At 38.9% G+C, this 24,524-nt stretch overlaps 1 protein-coding gene and 1 long non-coding RNA gene across 2 annotated transcripts in view; one reads left to right on the forward strand and one right to left on the reverse strand.

The window, feature by feature from the left end:
• LOC146484550 (uncharacterized) overlaps positions 1-24,524 on the forward strand; it is a 209,943-nt gene that overhangs the window by 127,829 nt on the left and 57,590 nt on the right. The window lies entirely within an intron of this gene.
• LOC146484552 (uncharacterized) overlaps positions 1-24,524 on the reverse strand; it is a 176,203-nt gene that overhangs the window by 110,824 nt on the left and 40,855 nt on the right. Inside the window, exon 2 of the mRNA XM_085104704.1 lies at positions 12,378-12,497. Within this exon, the coding sequence (XP_084960830.1) occupies positions 12,378-12,497 (120 nt within the window). The remainder of the gene's footprint in view (positions 1-12,377; positions 12,498-24,524) is intronic.

Here is a 24,524-nt window from a genome sequence, read left to right on the forward strand (position 1 = left end):
GTAAAACTTTAAAAAACACTGCAATTCGAAATACATTTTACTCTTCAAGACTATTCAGTCGTTTGCCGCATAAAATTACATCAAATTGCTCAGTTTTGTATGGCAAATCCAAAGTGCGCGTTTTGTAGTTCACATGTTTTGAACGTTGATTTTACAGTGCGTCCAACGTGTGGCTAAGACGAGATATTTTATTCTTCCTGTTTATGTTTTTTTTAACTCATTTCTATTCTCGGCTGTTGACATTGTTCAAAAGTTAGATAATTCGTCTAGTGCGTTTTGGATTTCGTGTTGTATTCACGTCGGGTTTGCTAATGGCAACAGCCGAAAGCGGTAAACTTTCTACTGACTTGGCAGAAATTGGCCTTAAATTATTCAACTTCAGACGGCTGTGGTTATAATTCGAGACAAATTAAACAACTGTTATGGCAAGACAAATTAAACTAATAGAGAAGACCCCGTTAAAAAGTTTCGTTTGGCATTTTGTGTTGTAACCCGAATCCAAATTACAAAGCGCTTGAAAACTTGTCTCCAACAAGGTGTTGTTTTTTTTGAAAGAAAACTATGGATTTTGAATTCAAGCATGGTGAATGTCCCGTCTTTAAATAGCGAATCACGTAAACGGTACTTAAGAAATGATAAGTTTTGCGTCTTTAGGACGAGTTTTCTGTTTAGGACAGTTTTGTATAATATTCTCTAATATGAAATCGCAATCGTCAGACCTTCATCAAATTTAGTCGGTGGGTCGCTTTAGCTGTTGATATATTATACCTACGCGAAAGTTTGGTTAAAAGCGACAATTTTCAGACAAGTCTTTAAATAACCACAGTATGGAAGCAGCTGTACCTTACTAAAACGGCAATTTAAGTTTCCGCTCGCTTAAAGTTATCGTCAGTTTCTTGTCTCCTTTGAAGAAGCTCTAGCCATTACCGGTAAGCAGTGTAGAGGAAACGCAAGAGGACAAAGAGAATTTAGTGAGGTAAATAGCTTCGCAATTTTTGTCTTTTTTGAAACTTCTAGCAGAACTTTGCACTAACTTCAACTTGCTTATGAAGGTTTTGGTATCCGTTTTGGTAGCTTTTCGTTTTTCCTTTTACGTTGTTACATTCTTCCTTCAGTTTACGGTTGTAATGTGCTTTGCAACTAGACGAATCTTTGTTTGTGATGAAAATGATTGATTAATATCTTGGGCAGTTATGGCATGTATTGATTGCGATTTCTAATAGCACCAAATTCAGTGCTCTTTGCTCTTGCTTCGATCATTCGAAATAGAATTCGTATGCCAGTGTGGCAACTCTGTACCATGTCAGATGTTTAAAGTTGGTGGTAAAATTTAGATACAAATTTAAATGTAAAAAGACATGTTCTATTTTAGATTCGAACGAGTCTTAACCGTTTCACGCCCGTTTCCAGGAGGATAGCAAGCTTCTAAACAAAAATCTCCAAAACCGCTGCCCTGACGTTTTCTTCGATGAAACGAAAAATACTATCTGCTGAGTAAGCTAAAGCAAAACTGAGACTAAAAGCTTGCCTCGAACAAGGTGAAAACGCGTGTTTTGCTTCATATCTCATTTTTTAGAAGTACTGACTCTTGCGAATCCAAGCGGTTTTAAAAATTGTTTGTTAAACCTATTTTAATGGCCTTAGTTCCGACGAGTCTCCTGTAGCTCTGTGATAGAGCATCCGAACTAGAAACCAGAAAATGTTAGGTTCGACCCCCGATAGGAGCTCTCGGTTGAGCCCTCCAAAAATCTTAGGAAAATTGCAAAAGAAGTAAAACAGGAAAATAAAGCTTTGTCACTCAATAAAGACAAAACTGAAAAATTGTCATTTATTTTACGGACCTCCATGAAGACCAAAAGGCTGTCTGACTTGACAGTAATGAATATCCATCACTGTAACAAACCTATGATGCTTTGGTTCTGCGATTTGCAGAACAATTCCCGCGGAGAATGCTACTCTTGGATCCCGTTTTCCATGAAACATAAGTTTTTTTAAAAGCATCAGCATCAACTCCCACATTCCTCGACAACTGTTGATCTTTTTATCAAATGTTTTAGTTTTGAGGCAAAAGTTTGCTTAAATTTTCAGTAACGAATACGCTTTGGTTTGCTGCCCAGAATCATGCCAGAAAACACGTTTCCGAGAACTAAAATTTGAAATAATTTACATATTGCACCAGAGCTGAAAACCTTTCTCTTATTAATATAGTTTTAATTTAGCGTATGTTGTGGAAAATGTTTCCGCGAGCGACATCTTGGTCCTCACATCCAAGACACTTTGAATAAAAACTGTACACATTGCACCAAAGCTACAAGCCTTACTTTCTCTTATAAAACTGTTTTAATTTACCGTATGAACTTATACGCCTGTCTTACAATTCCAATACTTATGAAAATATAAAATGCCTTTTTTCAATAGCTGAATATATTTTCTTCTTGCGACGTGAATTGTTTCATCAGCCCTTTTACAGGACAAAGGTTTGGCTCTTTTCTCTAATACATCTTTCAACAAAAATGATTTTCCAGCTTTGTTCTTTCACTGCCTTGTAATGCCTCTTGGCGCATTCAGGGGAGAGCAGTTGTTCAAACGTGAACCTGAAGGCGTCCTGATCTATGGCAATGTAGTTTTGTAAACAAGAAATTTCGAAAAGGTCGTTTAATTTCCCTCGAAAGCAAATGTCACTAGATTGAACAGACATTTTGCTTTGTTGGAAAGAAATCGATAACCGTAAAGATTTGTCGACTGTCCCTGGTGACCGGCCTCGCAGTTCATGGCTAGCAATCCATCATGAAAACAATGGCGGTGTTGAAAATTAGACGACGCCACAGAAAAAGTTTTTTTAATGGAACAAACCTTTTTCTAGAGTATAAGAAGTTGACCGTCTTTGAACAGAATCTTTTTACGTGTCCCGCCGGCTATTTATCAATGTTTTGTTTTGTTTTGTTTTACCATGCGACATTCGCGGTAGAGCAGACTTGAAAGAGGTTTTCATAATTTTGTTTTCAATGCCAGTCGCTAACAGCCGGCAAAATTCATAGCGTCACTTGATTTGCTTCATACAAAATGACAGCTTAATAATAAGTGTAGAAATAAAATTTGAATATTGCAAGAAAGCAATAGGACGCGCGGTGGTGTAGTGATTAGCGCGTCGGACTTTCGATCGGACGTTCTGAGGATGTGAGAGTCGTTGGTTCGAGACCAGGTTGGTCTCTTCATTGCTGTGTTGTTTCCTCAGACAAGAAACTTTGCTCCACATTGTCTCTATTCACCCAGGTGTATAAATGGGTACCGGCGACATACTGCTGAGGATAACCCTGTGAGGGACTAGCATCCCATCCAGGAGGAAATAGCAATATTCCTAGTTGCTTCATGCTACAGAAACCGGGCTAAGCTCCGGCCGTGTGGGCCACCTAGGCTCTTGCGCGACTTTACCTTTTACCATTGCAAGAAAGCGGAGACGTTTTTAGTACAAACCTCCATGTTATACAAAAAGAAAGAAATGAAAGGAATAACCTCTTTGATCTCTTTTCACTTTAACCTAAAATTGCGAATAAACGTTTATTATTATTATTATTATTATTATTATTATTGAAAATTCCATTTTTTGTTTTTATTATTATTATTATTATTACTATTATTATTATTAATGTTATTATTATTATTATTATTACTATTATTATTATCAATGTTATTATTATTATTATTATTATTATTACTATCATTATTATAAGCTTCGATTGAAAGCCTTGTTTGTTCTTTTTGAAATGTACATGTAGTTTTTAGGCTTTGTAATTGTTGAAATGTGCTTTACACGATTCAGTGGAGTTTTGGCAGTAGGAATTATTTTTGTTAATTATCAGAGAAAGGCTTGCTGTTTTAAAGGTATGGTTCAAAGCCTTTTTAGCACATTCACTCTGAGGCCCAATTGACAGATAGCAGGTGGTTCGGTGGGAGAGGAAAATTAACGTAAAGTGATAGCAACCCCTGACGACACTTTATGGACAGAGATGAAAATTTTGGAATTGTTGCCTTTGAAGAGAAGTGACTTAAATCCTTCATTTTATCTACAGGTAGGCGATCCTCATCCCAAAACAAGGAAGGGTGTTCCGAGATGTTATTCTCACCAACTGAGTGCATTGCCTGGCTCGCAGTGTACTTGACCGAGTCTGTTGCTATAGTAACACTCAATCTAGTGACAATCATTGTTTTTATGAAAAGCAGAAGTCTTCGCAAGCGAAGTTTGTACTTGGTTATCAACCTGGCAGTCGCAGATATGTTATGTGGAGGATTTTCGCAAGCCACGGAATTCTCCTTACTTGGAGCGGATGACTGTAATTTTTGGAAAGCCTATTTTTATAATTACAGGGTGACCGGGGTCTTGTATACACTATTTCTTTTCACTTCCCTTCTAAACATCACTGTGATTTCTTTGGATCGTGTCCACGCGACATTTCGTCCATTCAGACATCGTGTCATCAAAGGATGGGTTTATGGCTTAATCATTATACTCATTTGGGTCACAGCTTTGGTGTTGTCATTAAGTACTTGGCTGGAAATATTTGACAGCAGGATAAAAATCAAGATTTTGATATGGGCCAGCTTTCTTTGCCTGTTTGTCATATGTGTATGTTATGCCTCAATTACTTTAAAAATGTCAGGCCTGTGTTGTGGTACGCGTCCTCAGCACCATGGTGCAGCCACTAGAGAGAAAAAAATGACCCGCACATTGTTTATCATGACTTTGGTATCTCTACTCATGTGGCTACCATGGACTCTATTCATTTTTTTCCATTTTCATATGCGTTATATAGTGATTTCTCTCTCATTTTTAACATATGCACGTTTAGTTTTTGCACTGAAGGCTTTAATGTTTACAAATTCTCTCGTGAACCCCATTATATACACCATTAGAATGCCAGAGTTCAAAAGAGCCTTGGTTTCACTTTTCCGTTGCAGATCCCAGCAAGTGCAGGTTGAAATTCCCCTCCAGGTCATGTAGATAAAATAATAACATATCTCGTATCTTCGTTTTTCTCTACTGGGGGAATGATTAACGTTGAATGCTTCGTATTTTTGTGACATTTCAGTACTCTACGTTATTGATTTTGTCTCCCACGTTACAATTATGGTGCGCGACTCTTTTCAAAGATTTTTTTGTATCATTTAAAAAACAACAAATAAAGGTGTGGGGATTGGTGTTTTTAAAGGAATGGAGAAACCTAACTATAAACATTTTAATGTCTTTGAAGAACAACAATGATAGACTAATAAAATCTAGCCAAAGTGCTCTCAAGAGGCTATTAAGTCTAACACTTTGTGTGTTGTTGTCTGTTTTCCTCTTTAATTTCTGATTTAAATTTAGTCGTAGCGATATACCATAACATTATATGCTGTTTCCGTAGCTCTGTAAAATTGTTGTATAAAATTGAGAGCAACAAAATGCTTTTACTTTTGTTTAGTTATCGAGAATTTATAGACATTTAATTTCGTATAATGTTATGTAGCAAGATTCTCCTAGTACATAGATCACTTATTTATTGTGTGGTATTAACGACTTGATGAAAAATTCAATAAATGCTTAATGTCGTAACCAATGTTCGATTTATTGATTGAAAGACTGGATTGGTAAACTAAAACCAACAAACCACAAATCAGCGAATCGTCAACAGTCCACGCGCATCTCTCTCTATACCTCTCCTTCGCTTTGAGATCTTTTTCTTCATCAGTTCAGTTGTCGAATCTCCACAGTTTCCCTTGCCGACAGTTGTTTATGCGTACACTTTTTCTTAAGGGCTTTCAGGTAGTCAAGGAGGAGTGGGGAGGGGGAATTTGCAAATAACCTATAATGCATTGCGGTCAGAAGATCCTCTGGCATGCCGGGAATTAAGAAGCATCCCTCACTTCCAACCAAAGAAATAAAACAATCGCCAAATTTATTGAAATGAATTTATGTCGATTGTTTGGCAAGCACGCAAGTTTTCGGTTTGATTCTCAAAATTGCGGAAGAAAAAAAAAAGAATCAGGCCAACATTTCCAAAATAAAAGGAGAAAAATTGAATGCTATTGAATACTGTCACTTAAAGTCTAGTGTTCAGTAGAACGCTTTTCATGGGTTAGCGCATCCTTGGAGGCCCAGGGGCAGCTTGTCGGGTGGAACGGATTTTAATACAAGAACCTTCTTGAAGTAAACTTTCGCCCACTTAAATCCCTTCCACGAGACTAGCTGCCCCTGGGTCTCCGAGGATGGGGTTAGCGTTAATAACCTTTCGAATAACCGAGATCTGAACAATGGGGACTTATCAATGGAGACATGGCGCAAATGGAAAAATTTGTATCGTATATCCATCTCGAGAGGTTTGCACGCATTGTCGTTGATGATCAATATGGGCAAGTTGGCGAGGCTCGGGCCGAGAATTGCAAACATAATACAGAGATACGTCCACTTCCTCTCGTATCATAAAATGTGATGTGGTAAGTTATTGCAAAAGTTAGTGACTATTATCGCACACATTTTCAATTTTAAGCTTCATATTCGACTTGCCACTGTTGATCTTGGGCTCCGTCAGGGAATGTGAAATACTTGGGAGTAACAAAACATAAAGGGTAAACTGCTTCTCACGTCAGGACAGAAAATAAGTAAAGGGAAACAAAATAGTCGCGAAGTCGACGTCTCCTGCGATTGGCAGCTGCGCCTAGCCTCCTACGGGCTCGTCATGCATTCCTCCCCACGAATGTGAATGTGCGACGAGCCAACACATACAGTATGGTACCCAGCCGACTCTCGAGCTCAAACTGTGTGACACGAAAACAGCACTCTGTATTCAAATTATTAAACTTTATTGTGGTTTATGAATTTTAAATTCAGAGGCCAACATTAAAAAAATGGGTGAAGTGATACAAAATATTCTTTTAGACAATGAAACGCGTCCTTGAAAACATGTTTAAAAGTTGAAAGCTAAATAACCTATTTTATTTTTTCGAGTGTTTTCTGAATTTCGTTACTTTCTCACAAAAATGTTTTTTAATAAATGGCCAGAAAAATCGAAATATCCTCGACAAGTAATCTACAGGAAAAATTGTTAGATGCCTGAAAACAAATGTTACTTTGTTCTGGAAGTTTTGAACTTTTCTCAGATTTTGTACAGGTATTTGGAATATTGCAAAGACTTTACTTGCTGAAATTTACTCGACAATGTTTGCGCTTCTAACTGGAATTTTCCGGTATTATTCTACGTACGATACCAGCTCATAAAAACAAATTCCGAATCGACGACAGACAATGATAAGGGGGTTAATTTCTTATGTTTAAAAAAAAATTGTGGTGCTGTGTCGGTGGGGAGTGAAAACGAATGCTTGGTTTATCAACAGAGTTGATAAGGGAGTTTTAGCAACGAGGACAGCAACGGCAGCGAGAACGTTAAAAAAGAAACAGGCTTATTAACCAAAACAACAACTCTGCACATGCATCACGCGTTTTGCTACATTTCTTTAAAATTTGCCGTCACTGCACGACTAGGGCGTGAAATTTCCTGATGAAACGTTTTATGGAGAACGCAAACACGCGATGACAATTTTTCCTTTCTCTTTTTAAACTACGCTACCTACAATCTTGGACATTTCAGCCACCCTTTCCCCTATTTCAATAACGGAAAATATGGCGCGTTTTGCTTTGCGCGTGAATTTGTCATTGATTTTGGGGGAAGGGGGGTTTACTTTCTTTTTTTTGTTTTTGTTCATGTAGGTGGTTTGCATTGCTGCAATTTTGGTGTACAAAAATGAAAATTGGTTCACATAGTTTGCATAAAAATGGAAGTTAGAGAAAAATGTTATTGTTGCTGTACACCAACATGGCCGCCATGACGTCATATGCAAACCATCAGTTCTGTTTAAGATTGCAGCTTCAGTTCCAAAGTTCGAGAAACGAAAACATGTGGGTTAAAGATAATTAAATTTCTTGAAAACTGTTCGTTGAACATGCTAGAGATGATCAACAAATGAATATGATCTTGGATCACAAATCCCAACAACCAGTAAAGTAGAGATGTATACCGCTAATAACAAAACGAACATATAAATAATTTACCTTTCCATAGCTAATGGCTTACAGCACTACTTACAAACACCAAATGGACAAACAAATCCTGTGTAATTAATTTATGAACATCATTTCTCAAAACTGCTTTTTTTTTTTTTTAAATATTACCTGAGGTTCATTTGATAAAGAATGGAACAAGAAAAACGTACCTTTCCTTTTACTATAAATACAGAAGTCAGGACAAACAAAAGCAAAGCGAGAAATCACGTGGTTCTGGTTACAGTGAAAAACAAAGAAACAAACAAAAACTTACGAAGCTTTGCTCATAACCATTTTATCCAACTGCTTTTTAGCTTGCAGAACAGGCGTGAGTTTTTTTTTATTTCTTTTTTTTTTCCAAGCAAGCGGAGGCGAGCGCGGAGCGCGAGTCACGCCCCTCCTGTCGTGCGTTACTCGCGCTTACCTCCGCTCGCATGAAAAACGCAAAAAATCTCGCCTGTTCTGCAGGTCAACTCCTTTTTTACTCAATACTGGCAATAGATCATTTCCGAGTTGCTTTGAACCTCATTATGAAAGCGAGGCTTCGTGCATAGTTTGATTGTGAAAATCTGTCTGTGTTAGTGTGTAAAGCTTAATGTCTTAGTATTTTGTAGTTATCATTGGCCGTTTTTATGTTAGAGACGTTAAAGTCGTCAAGACGCATTTAACGAAACGTCTGGTATAAAAACGAGACGCATAAAAGTAGACCTAAGCTCAACTTCATTCCACTTTCTGCCCCAAGACTCCGTCAAGTTTTTCTTGGCCGCCATGTTGTTTAAGCGCTAAGCCACGATTTCTAGCTCGTGCCAGTCGTCTGTGGACGAGTCAGGGCTGAATGCGTCCCAGTAAGGGCGTCTCGTTTTTATACTAGATGCATTTAACGTCTGAGACGTCTAAACGACGCACTTAACTAAAAACGTTAAAGTCGTCAGACGTTAAATGCGTCTGTCTTATTTACCGTTTTTATACTAGACGTTAAAGTCGTCTCGAGACGACTTTAACGTCCTTAGCATAAAAACAGCCATTCCTTATTTTTAACTTTAAAATCATTGTACTTAGAAAGTACGGGTTCTTAGTTAGACAATTACTGTGAAACACTTTATGTAAAACTTAGTGTCTTAGTAGTTTTGTACTAGTCATTTTCTTGTGTTCGTCTTGCTCCGCCTGGACGAGCTGTAGATATTTGCGGGTCAAGCAAGCCACTAATCATGTTATTTTTTTGAAAGCAAACATTGATTGACAATTAGTTTTCATTCATATAAAAAACAAAACTACATTTTCATTTGAAAAGCTTTGCACTTAGCCTCGCTTTCGTGATGAGGTTCAAAACAACTCGGAAATGACCTGTTATCGTTAAAGTATGAAAGAGAGCAAAGTCACCCCCCACAAGAAAAAAAACAACCTCTTTAAGTTGGAATTAAAAAAGGAAAAGTATATTTCAGCCAGACTAGCTCTGAAGTCCTCAGTTCCAGAGACCAAAACAAAGTACTCCGAAGAGCGGACGTTTTCGTCATTTTCAACCTTAAAAAGATCTGTGGTCAGAGAGAAAAAAATGCTTTCTGGGTAACTTGAACCACCGTGTTTGTTTGTTTGTTTCTTGGATTGTTCGTCGGACCTCAAAAGCGCGAGCTTCGTTCTTATAGACACGACATCTGATGATTTCTCAGCTTAGACATCACTCAATAGTGATCCCAGACATTACCGGAATAAACTACTGTGGCAAGATATCGAGTAAACTCATGTTATCCGGCAGAAAACTAGACTGCTGTTGCTGAACCTGCATCTGAGCCTGCAATACTTGACCTTGAGTCATGGAGGCCTGGGACTGGACCATCTGTGCTTGCGTCATCTGTACCTGTAAGACAAAGAGTGGTGTCAGCTTAACTGTTGCCAGGGCAACACTGACAGTTACTATGGTATTTAAAGTGTTTTGTGCCTCCTAAAAGTACTGCGTATACGATCCGTGCATCTTGGGATGGTGTGAAAATCTCTCAATTTTTAAGGTGGGGATACACCTGAATTTGGATGGAATTTTCAGAAGTTTAAGGAAGGGGTAGAAGAAAGAAAATGGATTTTGGAACAATAACAGACAGCTGATACTCACGCAAGAGCACCCCAGGTTGCTAGTGTACCCCCGCCTTAAGGACGGTGGCAACTAATTCAAAGGTATTTTAGCGCAGGAAAGAGAAGATCTTAGCAAGGGGTAGTGGAATCTCAAAAGAAAATTGGGGGGAGGGGGGGGGGGGGGGGGAGTAACCACGCATTTTTCAGAGATAATTAATCTTCAAATTGGCAAAAAATGCCCTACCTTGTTACGTGTTTTGAAGCTTTTTAGAAACATGCGTGGTTACCCCCAGTTTTCGTTTTGGATTCCAAAAGCCCTTGCTAGGATCTGCTTTCCCACATAGGCACAAACGGTCCAAAATACCTCTGTATCAGGATGCACCATGCTTACTGTGCCTTTCAATAACATACGGACTCTGAAGTTCAGGATGCGATCAACCGTCACGTTTTTTACTGCCGTCATTCAGTGTCGCGGACCTCTTAGAAAACAAAGATGTTGGTTCATCGGGGTCAAAAGTTAAAATGTTCAAGCGCTGTGATTAGCGGATTTCGATCCACTCTTTCGGCTTCTCTATTTTGTGGTCAGTCGATTGTCTCTGTAATAATGATTGACGTGGCGCCGCGGAGCTGATTATTATGCCGTACAAGGTGATGCTAGCTTTTGACTCCGTGGATGAAATCCTAAAGTGTGACCATTCAAATGAAAGCTACTGAGCAGTACTTTACTGTGAAGCTGTTTAATATGCCGTACAAGGTGATTCTGCGTTTTGAGTCTGTGGATGAAATCCTAAAGCGCGACCATTCAAATGAAAGCTACTGAGCAGTACTTTACTGTGGTTCTGTTTATTATGCTGTACAAGATGACTCTAGCTTTTGAGTCTGTGGGTGAAATTCTAAATTGTGACTATTCAAGTGAAAGCTACTGAGAAGTACTTTCATGTGGCATCTGTGGATCAAATGTTAAAGGCGCACGCATTCCATGAAAGCTTTTGAGCAGGGCTTTCTTGCGGTGCAGTTTGCTCATCGTTCTTCAAATATATAATAGCGTTTCCAGCTTGGTGAAAGGGTCAAAACGACCTCAGCAAAGACAGAACGAAGGGAAACACCGTGCACAGTCATTTGTTACATTACCTGACCGAGCGACATCTGGGCAGCTGCTTAGGACCTCTGCTACTGCAGTTGCAGTAGCTGCCATTGTTGCTGTTGCTGTGCACCTGCTAGACCCTGCTGCTGGGCTGCTGACGCCTGGTTTGCCTGTGAATGTAGAAGGTGACGGAGCTGAGACTGCAATTGGTTTGTTTGCATTTGAGAAACTTTGGACTCATGTTATGTAAACGCTTGTTGCTGTTGCTGCTGAAGCTAAACAAACAGTGTGTTGTGTTAATATGGAATACAACAACTCTCCCATCTCCAAAGCTAGCAAGTTTCCACAGTCTGTGTCGTGTTTTTGCCCTTTTGTGCATTAAAAAAGTCGTCTTGTGGCAAATCTTAGCAAACACAACCGGTAGCCACTAAAAGCCCCCCCCCCCCCCCTCCAAAAAAAAAAATAAATAAATAAATAAATAAAATAAAATAAAAATAAAATAATATTACTAATAATAACATAATAATAAAAAAATTATAATAAATAAACAAATAATAAAAATACTGATCACGGCTTATTTCCTGTCGTTATATTAACACTTGTTATAAAGACACGAGTGTTTTACTGGAAAATGAACCACTTGTAAAATTCATACGAATCTACATCCGGGACCAGAGTGGCGTATTTTCCATTTCCTCACGAGTGAGGACATTGATGACGTCATTTTACTTTTATTGTCTTTTCGGTCTCTTTGCCACTTTTTCTTTGTAACTTAATTTGAATTTTTTTATTGGTTCTTGTTTATAATTTCTTTGCGTGTCAAAATAGTTGAAGATATGAATTGTATTTTCTCGAGTGAGAAACAATATTTTTAGCCCTCGAGGATAAAATTCACGTCTTCGTGCCGCCGTGTAATATTCTCTCTATATAAAAGATCAAGTCATGAAAATCAAGGGAATGATCACATAACACAAATTGTTTTGATGTTTTAACAATTACTCCCAATCATTACAATAAGTAAATGAATCGGCCGTGGAGAATATCTATGTTGATATCATAACAAAATAGGAACACTTGATACTTTACCTGCTGCTGAAGTTGTTGTCGTCGTGCCAGTAACTGTTGTTGTGGTGTGAGCTGCGTCTGCTGCTGCTGCTGCTGCTGCTGTTGTTGTTGTTGTTGTTGTTGTTGCTGTATTTGTTGCTGTTGCTGCTGCTGCAGTAGTTTGTGTTGTTGTTGTTTTAGCTGTAACTCCTGATATGCTTGGAAGGACCGCTAAAATACAAAGCAAATAATCAGTTACCTCCGAAAGCCAACAGCTCCACTTAGCTTGTCTTACGAGCTTTTGATATATAACAATTATTCTCCGAAGTGGAGGTGAATAGTGGTGGATATTTACCGAGCCGCAGAGCGGCGAGGTAAATATCTACCACTTTCACCGACACTGAGGTGAATAATTGTTTTAGTATATACCACACAAGTTGAATAACTAACGGGCTTAAAGAAATTATTGTCCAGACAACAATTTTATGCTGCCCCTCGGTTAATATTTAAACTGAACTACATGTAGCTATACTGGCTAGGGTATTCCAGTAGGGGGTGTAACATATTGGAACATTCTGGGAACCCTCTAGGCGATCTATCCTTCCCATGTGGTTTTGGACTCGACGGCAAAGAAGCGTTTGATCGTCTAGTACTTAATTTTACCCACTCCCCCCACCCTTTTCCTAGCCACACATATCTTTGAATATTTTATGCGGGTTTTTGCCCTCACCTTTGCTGGGTAGGGCTTCCTTCATTTGTTTGTAATTGACATTGAATTGAAATGATTATTAAAGCGGCTATGTGGCCAGCCACATAGCCAAAGTTTATCCAAAATTGGAGGGTTTGTCGATATTCCTTGTCAAACACCCTTCCCACCAAACAGAGCAAGCCCAAACAATAGTGTTTCTTGTTTTGATATATAATTTGGAGAGGGGCAGGATAAATTCCTTTTTTTTTGACTGGCAGTATACTGACAAATGGTGGGAAGTTTTAAAATCTCGCGCGCCCCGCGGTAAGCGATTTCTTGTTGTAGAAAGTTCCGTTTCGCTTTCTTGCGAACAATTAAAACTTTTTGAGACACTTGTTTAGTTGGTAAAGTGTCATTTCTTTAATTGTTGTGTGAAATTCGTCTTGATTTTGAAACCATGCTCCAAAACATTAGATGTTTTATTGTCTACATTGTAATTATAATGCTCGGCAGTTTTCGTAAACAATTCATTGTAGTTTCATTTTTCGCCTTAGAATACGAGGTTGGAAAGATTAAGAGTGCCTGACTGTAACTTTCGAGAATCGCTGGCCAAGCTTGAAAAATCGAAACTCCTGATAACTTGCCTGAAGTTTACTTATGGGGAACTATCTTCGAAAATATTATTTGAATGTTCTGGAAATTTTTAGTTTTCGAGAATTTTAGAGAAAACGAAATAACGGGTTTTGCCTCATTAATTATGCAAAAATCTCATTCAAAATGAGCCAAGTTCAATACGCTTGTGTTGAAACAGTACACAACGCTAGAAAGCGAGGTCGGTTTTGAATAAGAGCATAACTCACCTACTTTCTATTAATGGGACCTATGTAAACTTTTGTAAAACTTTGGAGGGTTTTATGGCTCTTTGAAAAATTGACATTTTGAGGACTTCGCGATGAGGCGAAAATTGAGTAAGTTTGAAGGTTTAAAATGCATCTTGGTATGTCAGGTATCGACTCGAGAGGAACATTGTGATAAAGCTTGGGTCTTCGTTTTTAATAATACGAAATAAAAAATCTGGGCAATCAATGCACGCGCTGACGAAAACCAAAGTTAGCGAGGCTTCGTTAACAAATTTGCATAATTCGCAACTGTTGAGAAAATGCTATGTTGTGGCGACTCGGTGAAAACATTGACCCAGGCTATCTTCAAATGGTTATTTTAACCCACATTGCATTTGTCTGTTTCTCTTTCTTGTTTAATAACGTGGTAGAAAAGGTCTGGAAAAAAATGCGTGATCGGACAAGAAAATATTCGTGAAATTCTGGTGGGAAATTTGCATAATGCAAATCTTCCAATAAATTTCTCTGCAAAGGAATCTGATTGGGAAGGTTTCGTTAAAGGACCATTTGACCGAAACACCCCACATAAAAGGAGTCAAAACAACGTTCAATGATTCGATTTTAACCAATTATTGTCGAATCTTAACCTTTAAATTAATAGTGCCAAACTGATACTCGCTATTGCGTTACCTGCGTCACGTCAGTAGCTGTCGATATGTCTTAGAATGTAATGCCCACAAACCAACTTGTGCTACGAAATTGTCAATTACAACAACTAGAAAAAAGACCTTTCTTTACTGGCATATGAGTGGTTTTGATAAAAATAAAACGTTCACATGACACTTGAATCACGTTTAAAAGATACATGCTTGTCAAATGAGATGCGAAAGTTGGACATAGGGTCGGTCAAAGTGAATATTTTTAATTAAATCATGTTTGTTTACTGGAATGCATGCTTGTTCAAATAGCTAGTCCAACCTTCTTCAGTGACCTTCCAAATAATGATCACCCAGAATTTCACGAATATTTTCTTGTCCGATGACGCATTTTTTTCCAGACCTTTTCTACCACGTTATTAAACAAGAAAGAGAAACAGACAAATGCAATGTGGGTTAAAATAACCATTTGAAGATAGCCTGGGTCAATGTTTTCACCGAGTCGCTACAACATAGCATTTTCTCAACAGTTGCGAATTATGCAAATTTGTTAACGAAGCCTCGCTAACTTTGGTTTTCGTCAGCGCGTGCATTGATTGCCCAGATTTTTTATTTCGTATTATTAAAAACGAAGACCCAAGCTTTATCACAATGTTCCTCTCGAGTCGATACCTGACATACCAAGATGCATTTTAAACCTTCAAACTTACTCAATTTTCGCCTCATCGCGAAGTCCTCAAAATGTCAATTTTTCAAAGAGCCATAAAACCCCCCAAAGTTTTACAAAAGTTTACATAGGTCCCATTAATAGAAAGTAGGTGAGTTATGCTCTTATTCAAAACCGACCTCGCTTTCTAGCGTTGCGTTGCGTACGCATTTTTGGGCTAGAGGCTACCCTTACAATCTCATTGAAAAAATAAGCTCTGATTTTCGCTGAACGGAGGTCGGGTTTTCAACAAAACGATAAAGTGCGAAACAAAATTCTTTCTTTTGTCACAACTTACCACCTGGCGTTGCCTAACGTCAAAAACATCTTGAGGAGCAAATGACTTTTAATTCAAAACCAACCATTGCTTCGAGAAATATTCTGAAGGACCTACTCTTATTTCATACAAAAAAAAAACAGTCCAAAAAAGCAAAACCATAACGAGAAATCACATTTCATACCACCATACCACGTTAATAGGAGTCGTGTCTGGCCATAGCCTGTCAACACTTTATTTACTAACAACATTTATCGGAACATTTTTCAATTCATCTTCGGTGGAAAATGAAGTGCGATCCCGTTCATACATTCTTGATGCTCCGTCTTCAACTTTTACGGCTTACAAAACGCACACAACCTCCTACATTATGCATGCTGCAATGCTTCCATGCGCTTCCATGACTAGTGGCCGCCATTTGGTTTCAAAGGTTTTTATTTATGCAAATTTGCATAAATTACTGTGTGACGTCAACGGACGACATTATAACGCTCGGAATTCAGACGTCTCTCTCTCCCGCGCCCCCTGTGGGTTAGGGAGAGGAGACGGCTGACATTTCAGACTAAAAACTAATCCCCGAACGTAAAAATCACTAACCTCCAAACGTAACAAAACTAACCTCCACACTTAGGTATTAGTAACCCCCTAAACGTAAAAAAACTAATCCCCAAACGTAATTAACTCAAGCATGTTAAGGCATGGTTCATTCTTTACTTAAGACCCCCCGCGAATTTATGACCACCTATCCTTGAAATCGATGTTTCTTTAATCACCCAGAGTGACCATAAGTTTGTAATTGACATATTTCAGCGACTTTAGATTCCTTAGGGCATAAGAATAGTGGCCACGTGTTTGATGACGTCACTATTGCGCTCAAAAGAAATTATCAGATGGGGCAAGAATGTTTCATTTAGACTCGGAGCATAGCATGTGTGTTTGTAACTTATATCATATAGAAACTGAATCTGTCCTGAATGGAATAGGTTTTGGTTTTATTAAAATGTTATTAGGAAGTTTAATAAGTCACGTGACCTATTGTGTTAAATAATCCGTTAACTAAATATTGGAGTCAACCATTCCGGACAGATTCATATAAGGCATAACCATGCAATAAGAGAAACGTTCTAACCGATATTCATTATATGTAAACTCGGCACCCCATTTTCTATTTTCTGTTTGAGCAAAGAAACAATCAAAACCGGTCACGTGACATCTATTTTTAGGTCGCGAGGGTGGAAGTGAGTTAAGGTCATCAAGTTCTGTGTCGCTACCAAGTTTGATGGTCTTTCAGTAAATTTATGCAGAGTTATAATTGTTTCTATTTTTTACCCAGATATGGCCTTGAGCCATGCCTTAACATGCTTGACAAGAATCACTAACCACAAAACGTAAGAAAACTGACCCCCTAACGTAAGAATAACAAACCGCAAAACGTAAGAAAACTAGCCCTTAAACGTATAACTTAATAACCCACAAACTTAAGAAAAAACACCCCAAACGTAAGAAAACTAACCCCTAAACGTAAGAACCACTAATCCCCAAACGTAACATAACTAACCCCCAAACGTAAGAATTACTAACCCCCAAACGTAAGAATCACTAACCCCTAAGCGTAAGAAGACTAACCACCAAACATAAGGATCACTAACCCCCACACGTTAGAATTACGAACCCTAAAACGTAAGAAACCTAACCCCAAAACGTAAAAATCACTAACCCCTAAACGTAAGAAAACTTACCCCCAAAACGTAAGAATCTCTAAACCCAAAACGTAAGATAACTAACCCCCAAACGTAAGAAACCTAACCCCCGAACGTAAAAATCACTAACCCCCAAACGTAACAAAACTAACCTTCAAACGTAAGTATCAATAACCACAATAACCCCGAAAATTAAGAAAACTAACCCACAAAATGTAAGAATCACTAACCCCCAAACGTAAGAAAACTAACCCTTAAACGTAAGAATCACTAATCCCCAAACGTAAGAATCAGTAACCCCCAAACTAAAGAAAGCTAACCCCTACACGTAAGAATTACGAACCCGAAAACGTAAGAAAACTAACCCCAAACAATAAGAATCACTAACCCCCAAACGTAAGAAAACTAATCCCTAAACGTAAGAATTACTAATCCCCAAACGTAAGAATCACTAACGCCTAAACGTAAGAATCACTAATCCCCAAACGTAAGAATCACTAAACCCCAAACGTAATAAAACCAACCCCCAAACGTAAGAAAACTTACCCACAAACCTAAGAAATAATAGCTCCTAAATGTAAAAAAACTAACTCCCAAACGCAAGAATTACTAACCCCGAAACGTAAGAAAACTAAGACCCAAACGTAAGAAAACTAACCCCCAAAAGAAAAAAAGCTAATCCCTACACGTAACAATTACGAACCCGAAAACGTAAGAAAACTAACCCTAAAACGTAAGAATCACTAACCCCTAAACTTAAGAAAACTTACCCCCAAACGTAAGAAAACTAACCCCCGAACGTAAAAATCACTAACCCCCAAACGTAAGAAAACTAACCTCCAAATAAAAGTATTAGTAACCCCCAAACGTAGGAAAAGTAATCACCAAACGTAAGAATCACTAAACACAAAACGTAAGAAAACTGACCCCCTAACGTAAAAATAACAAACTGCAAAAAGTAAGAAAACTAACCCCTAAACGTAAGAATTACTAACCCCAATAACGTAAGAAAGTTAACCCCTAAACTTAAGAATTAGTAACCCCTAACCTTAAGAAAACTAAAACCCAAACGTAAGAATCATTAACCCCCAAATTTAATAAAACCAACCCCAAACGTAAGAAAACTAACCCACAAAACGTAAGAAAACTAGAACCCAAACGTAAAAATCACTAACCCCTAAGTGTAAGAAAACCAACCTACAAAACGTAAGAATTACTAACTCCTAAACGTAAGAAAACTAGAACCCAAACGTAAGAATCAATAACCACTAAACGTAAGAAAACTAACCCCCAAATGTAAGAAACACTAACCCTTAAACGTAAGAAACCCAATCCCCAAACGTAAGAATTACTAACCCCCAAACGTAAGAAAACTACCCCCTAAACATAAGAATCACTAATCCCCAAACGTAAGAATCACTAACCCCCAAACGTAAGAAAACTAACCATCGAACGTAAAAATCACTAACCTCCAAACGTAATAAAAATAAACCACGAACGTAATCAATTACTAAACCCCAAACGTAATAAAACCAACCCCCAAACGTAAGAAAACTTACCCGCAAACGTAAGAAATAATAACTCCTAAACGTAGGTAAACTAACCCCCAAACCTAAGAAAACTAGAAGTCAAACGTAAGAATTGGTAACCCCTAAACGTAAGAAAACTGACCCCAAAAACGTAAGAAACACTAACCCCCAAACGTAAGAAAACTTACCCGCAAACGTAAGAAATAATAACCCACAAACGTAAGAAAACTAACCATTGAACGTAAGAATCACTAATCTCAAAACGTAACAAAACTAAACCCCGAACGTAATCAATCACTAAACCCCTTGTCCGATCTTGTCCGATGACGCATTTTTTTCCAGACCTTTTCTACCACGTTATTAAACAAGAAAGAGAAACAGACAAATGCAATGTGGGTTAAAATAACCATTTGAAGATAGCCTGGGTCAATGTTTTCACCGAGTCGCCACAACATAGCATTTTCTCAACAGTTGCGAATTATGCAAATTTGTTAACGAAGCCTCGCTAACTTTGGTTTTCGTCAGCGCGTGCATTGATTGCCCAGATTTTTTATTTCGTATTATTAAAAACGAAGACCCAAGCTTTATCACAATGTTCCTCTCGAGTCGATACCTGACATACCAAGATGCATTTTAAACCTTCAAACTTACTCAATTTTCGCCTCATCGCGAAGTCCTCAAAATGTCAATTTTTCAAAGAGCCATAAAACCCTCCAAAGTTTTACAAAAGTTTACATAGGTCCCATTAATAGAAAGTAGGTGAGTTATGCTCTTATTCAAAACCGACCTCGCTTTCTAGCGTTGTGTACTGTTTCAACACAAGCGTATTGAACTTGGCTCATTTTGAATGAGATTTTTGCATAATTAATGAGGCAAAACCCGTTATTTCGTTTTCTCCAAAATTCTCGAAAACTAAAAATTTCCAGAACATTCAAATAATGTTTTCGAAGATAGTTCCCCAAAAGCAAACTTCAGGCAAATTACCGAGGGTTTCGATTTTTCAAGCTTGGCCAGCGATTCTCGAAAGTTACAGTCAGGCACTCTTAAATAACTTACCATTTAATGCTTTCTCGTTTATTTAAATAAATTCCTCTTTAGTGACCGTGGCGAAACGGGAAGCCATCTTGTTTCTCTTTGGTTGCTCGGAATAGTACTTGGCTAATCGCCTCCGAGCTAGCCAGTCAGCGAGCGAAAAGTGCTATTCACTTGTGCTCAGATGAGCTTGTGTCGCGAGAGGAAAATTACTTGAACTAACTGAGTGACTGCAGAAGGAATAAAGTTTTCAAAAGCTACTTGACAAAAGAGACAATGATATTATTGATATTGCAACATCAAAAGAAAAACCTACACTAAAAACAAGGGATTTAGAAAAAAATGGACTAGAATAGGGGCGTAATGATTGGAGTTCAGACCTGTCCTTGTGTCATGGCTGCCCCAGGGAAGGTCTGCTGCTGTTGTTGTTGTTGTTGTTGTTGTTGTTGCTGCTGTTGTCGCAGTTGCTGTTGTTGCTGCTGCTGAAGAGCCGCTTGCTGAAGAAAACGCTGCCGCTGAAGTTGAAACTGAAGAAGATACAGCAAATTAGTAAGAGCTTACATGTGCCGTTTGTTTGTAATATATCAGGACTTCATTGACTCCCAGATGTGTTTTGTTTTAGTTCAGTTGTATTTGCAACGGAAACCGAGGGGAAGCTAAACAAGCCACCTACGCGAAAAACCACAGACACGAACGACTTCGTGCATGCTAAAACACTTGCCAGAAAGAAACCCTCTACTAGCTGAGTATTTAATTCCCTAAGCCTATATTTCAAAATAAGCCCATTTAAAAAATGAACATCGTGTTGTAATAACGTATTGGGGTACCTTTGCAACTTGTTCCATTTTGTGTGTCTGGACAACAATCTGAAATTAAAAAATTGACTTTTGTGGGCAAGATAATTGAACGGTTCAGTTCAAAACTGTGCTAAGTAAAGACTTGGACTTTCACAGGGACACCCAATGAGAACAATCACTGTTGTATCTTGTGCATCCGCGTCGTTTTGTGGCCTATTAAAGACATATTTGGATAAAGGCTAACACAGTTTAGTTTACTGTTAGGATGCTTTAGCTAAACAGAAAGGATTAGGAAATGGAATTTGGGAACTGTTGTTTGCTATAAGAAAATGCTAGCTGACCTTATTTCGCATGTTTAACGAAATATTTGCCTCTCCGAAAGCGAAAGGACTTAGTTTTCCGGACAGAGTTGCGAAATTTTGCGCTACATTTTGGCGTAGAACACTATAAATTTTCTGTACCACTTAATCCGAATTTCTGAGGCAATTAAGGCCTTCCGAACAGATATCCACCGAGGCGAACCGTTGCGTGCCCCTGACGTTTTAAACTAATCACCCGTACTTTGCTTGGGCATGCTGAACAGAGTGGTTATCTTCTAAGAAACACGTTCGACAGTAGGGAATTACGGCAGAGTTCTTCGCTAGTTTTAAAACTATTGAGCCACGTTTAAACGTCAAATTTACTTTCCTTAAAGAGTTATCTCAATGAATGAGAGGTTTGTTTTATTCAGTTGCGAGATTACTTTAATTACTAACCACATTAGTGCATGCATCGTTAAAAATAAACAAGGCGTCGTGATGCACGTGAATAGGAAAAAAGTAACCCTCAATCTTTAGTCCGGATTATGTATATACGGCGATAACCGAACTGTAAACCGCTGGCCGACCTTTGCGGTTTGCGGTTTAAGAGCAAACCCTCAATCTTAAGGTCCCAAGTATTAAATTTTCGACCTAAAGGGCTTGAATTTGTAGAACTTCCTACAATGCTAATTATTGTATTCCTTTTGCTAAAGTACAGCAAAGTAAAAAGAAAACATAGCAGACCTTATGGTCGGTTGGCTCCTTTTGTTAGAAAATGGATAACAAAGAAAAACGTTCCATGCAAATTATTGGAATTTTACCTTTTAACTGGTAAAATAACAGCTCAATATTAGCTATGATCTTGATACATACCCTGATTCCCTCATCAGTTTCGCTTCCACTCCCCCGTCGACGCAGCACCATAATTTCTTTAGAAACTCACCTCTTATCTATCTGTCAATTGGTGATTGCTTGCTTCCCAGAATAGGAGTGAAACGTAGCAGAATCCACAAATCGTTTAGTCCCAGAGTCAAAATGTGGGTTACGAGCAGGCAGATAAACAATGGATATGATTTTCTCCCTACGTCAGCTCCAGCAGAAGTGGATGATGACCCTCTACATCGCATTCCTAGATTTGACGAAGATTTTCGACCTTATGAGCCGGGGTAGACTGTACAAACTGCTGTAGAAGATTGGTTGCCCACCAACATTGCTGAGAATTGTCACTACCTTTCATGAGGATATGCGCAGTACAGTTTGTTGTAACGGTGGAACTTCTTAAGATTCCCCAGTGAGCAGCGGGCTGCAGCAGGGCTGCGAGTATCTGGCTAGACACAAGAACCGAGGAGAAGCTCTTCAACATCGCACGGCACCGTTCCAAGACCAAAGTCAAGGAGGTCCTCTTTGAATAACAGTTTTCGCTGACGATGCAGCACTGATGTCACTCTTCAGCGTCTGGTAGACTACCTGTCCAACACCTACAGGGAGTTCGGACCGACCATCAGCCTGAGAAAGATAAACGTCCTAACTCAAGCTCCGACTCCTTGCCAGCCATCACCATCAACGTTCATCCCCTTGAGGTGGTGGACAACTTCACCTACCTTGGCTCCACCATCTCCAGCACTCTGAACCTTGATGCAGAGGTGAACATCAGAATTGCCAAGACAGCGTCCTTCATGGTGCAACTGAATGAGAGGGTCTGGCGCAACAACTACCAGGCAGTGAAAACCAACTGAAACTACGCGTCTACCACGCCTGTGTTCTCAGCTTTCTTTTGTACAGCAGCGAAGCATGGACTACATACGCAAGCCAGGAGAAGAGGGTGAACAGCTTCCATCTTCGGTGTCTGATGTGCATGTTGCACATTCGGTGGTAGGACAGGGTGACCAACACAAAGGTGCTGGATCGTGAAGGCATCCCCAACACGTTTGCTCTGGTGAGCTCCCGTCGTGTGAGATGGCTGGGGCACATACGACGGATAGAGCCAGACGTATTCCAGAGGGCCTGTTATGATCAGCTGGCAGAAGGCTTAAAAAAATCAATTATACATGTCTATTATGCATGAGCGCCTAGCAGGCAGCATTTGCTAGCGTTCCACTAAGATTAGTTTTTTATTGCTTTTAGAATTTTTTTTCGAATCACTTACTCACAGTTCGTAATCTAAATACAAGCGAATGGCTCTGATTTCCTCAAGAACTTTTTTGAAGACTGTTTCATCGTTTACTCGAATACGATGCTGTCCGGTACTATGAAAACGCCTGACTGACTATGGTATTTCGAAAGTGAAACCAACACGGAGAGGTTATCGGAGAGGTTCCCGATCTACTGGCCGACAGACTTAACTATATTCCATCTATTTGATCTGAAACTGGCTGGCATCAATGCTGACAACTGGGAGAGTTACGCAAACGGCCATGCTAGCTATAGCAGAAAAAGGTGAAACATCCAGGGATAGAAGATTTTTTTGCGAATGTTCTAATTCTATATTAAAACTTAATAAGTCCCTAAAAAGTCGTCCGCGATGGAAACATTTGCGAAGCCTTCTCCAGGCAGTGAGATTGTGTGGGGTGTATAAGGAAGGGCGTTGAGAGGAGAGAAATGTCGCAGGTAAAAACTTTGGCTTAAAATCTACAACTTTTATTGGTGCCAAAGTGTGGAATTCTTTATCGGATGAATTACGTTGAATGACAATCCTTACGAAATTATGAATACTGTAAAAGAACTAAATTTGTGATTTACAGTTTTCTATGATTCACTGTAATAATCATAAGACTTAGGACTGTTTATCGTTTATTTATTGATATAGTTAGAATGTTAGTCGTTAATTGATCATGTATGTTTTTTTTTTATATTTTGATATTTTAATATTTTTCTCGGCAAATTAGCATGACTGTATTGCTAGGGGCCTAATCAGGCTCATCAACCCCAGTTGAAATAAAGTTACTTACTTACTTAAAAATGCCTAGTTTCATTTGCTGTCAACACCACAAGTCCCCCAAAAATGCTCAATCATGCTGCACTGTGCATGACCGATTTTCCTTTTAACAGACCCCGTATTGTTGTGGGTAGTGCACTGTATAGTGCTCTACCTACTATTTCGTCAGGCATGTAAGAGTGATTGAGTGAGTGACCGAGCGCGGAAGTGAGTGAGTGTGGGCGTGCGTGCGTGGTTACGTGAGTGAGTGCCCGTCCGTCTGTAAACAAAGAGGTTCGCAGTGCGTGCACAGCACGTCCCACATGTACGCAATGCGTACCTATTTTTATTTTTCAGCTGCTCAGGCCCCGTCCACACTGAGGCCTTTTCATGCATAAGTCTCCATTTCCATCTCCAGTAAAGCAAAAAATAATAATTTAGTCCATACTAGCATTTTGGTATCATTTTCACTTGTCCACACTAAAACGCTCGAAAGCGATGAAAACGACTGGGATCTGGGATTAAACTTGTGTAGATGTTCGGATTTGGAGTGGAGCTAATGTCTTGGTCTTCACCTGTCCACTCTACAAACGTTTTCGATTGAGTCTACGTTTTCATCAGCGATTTCGAAAGATTTAGTAAACGACAGGTGAGAACGCGGTATCAAAAAGTAATCTCTTTTAAGTATAGACGGCGCCTTAGGTGATCAAGGCTATTAAAAAGTTTTCATGTCGGGGCCTTTGGGAAAAAGAGTGACTCCAAAAATAGAACTTCAATTTTATCAAACTTGAAATTGTCGCATTTACATAACTCGCGAACAA

The sequence above is a fragment of the Pavona decussata genome, unplaced genomic scaffold (assembly GCF_977016875.1).
Source record: "Pavona decussata unplaced genomic scaffold, jaPavDecu1.1 SCAFFOLD_32, whole genome shotgun sequence".
Classification (NCBI taxonomy): domain Eukaryota; kingdom Metazoa; phylum Cnidaria; class Anthozoa; order Scleractinia; family Agariciidae; genus Pavona; species Pavona decussata.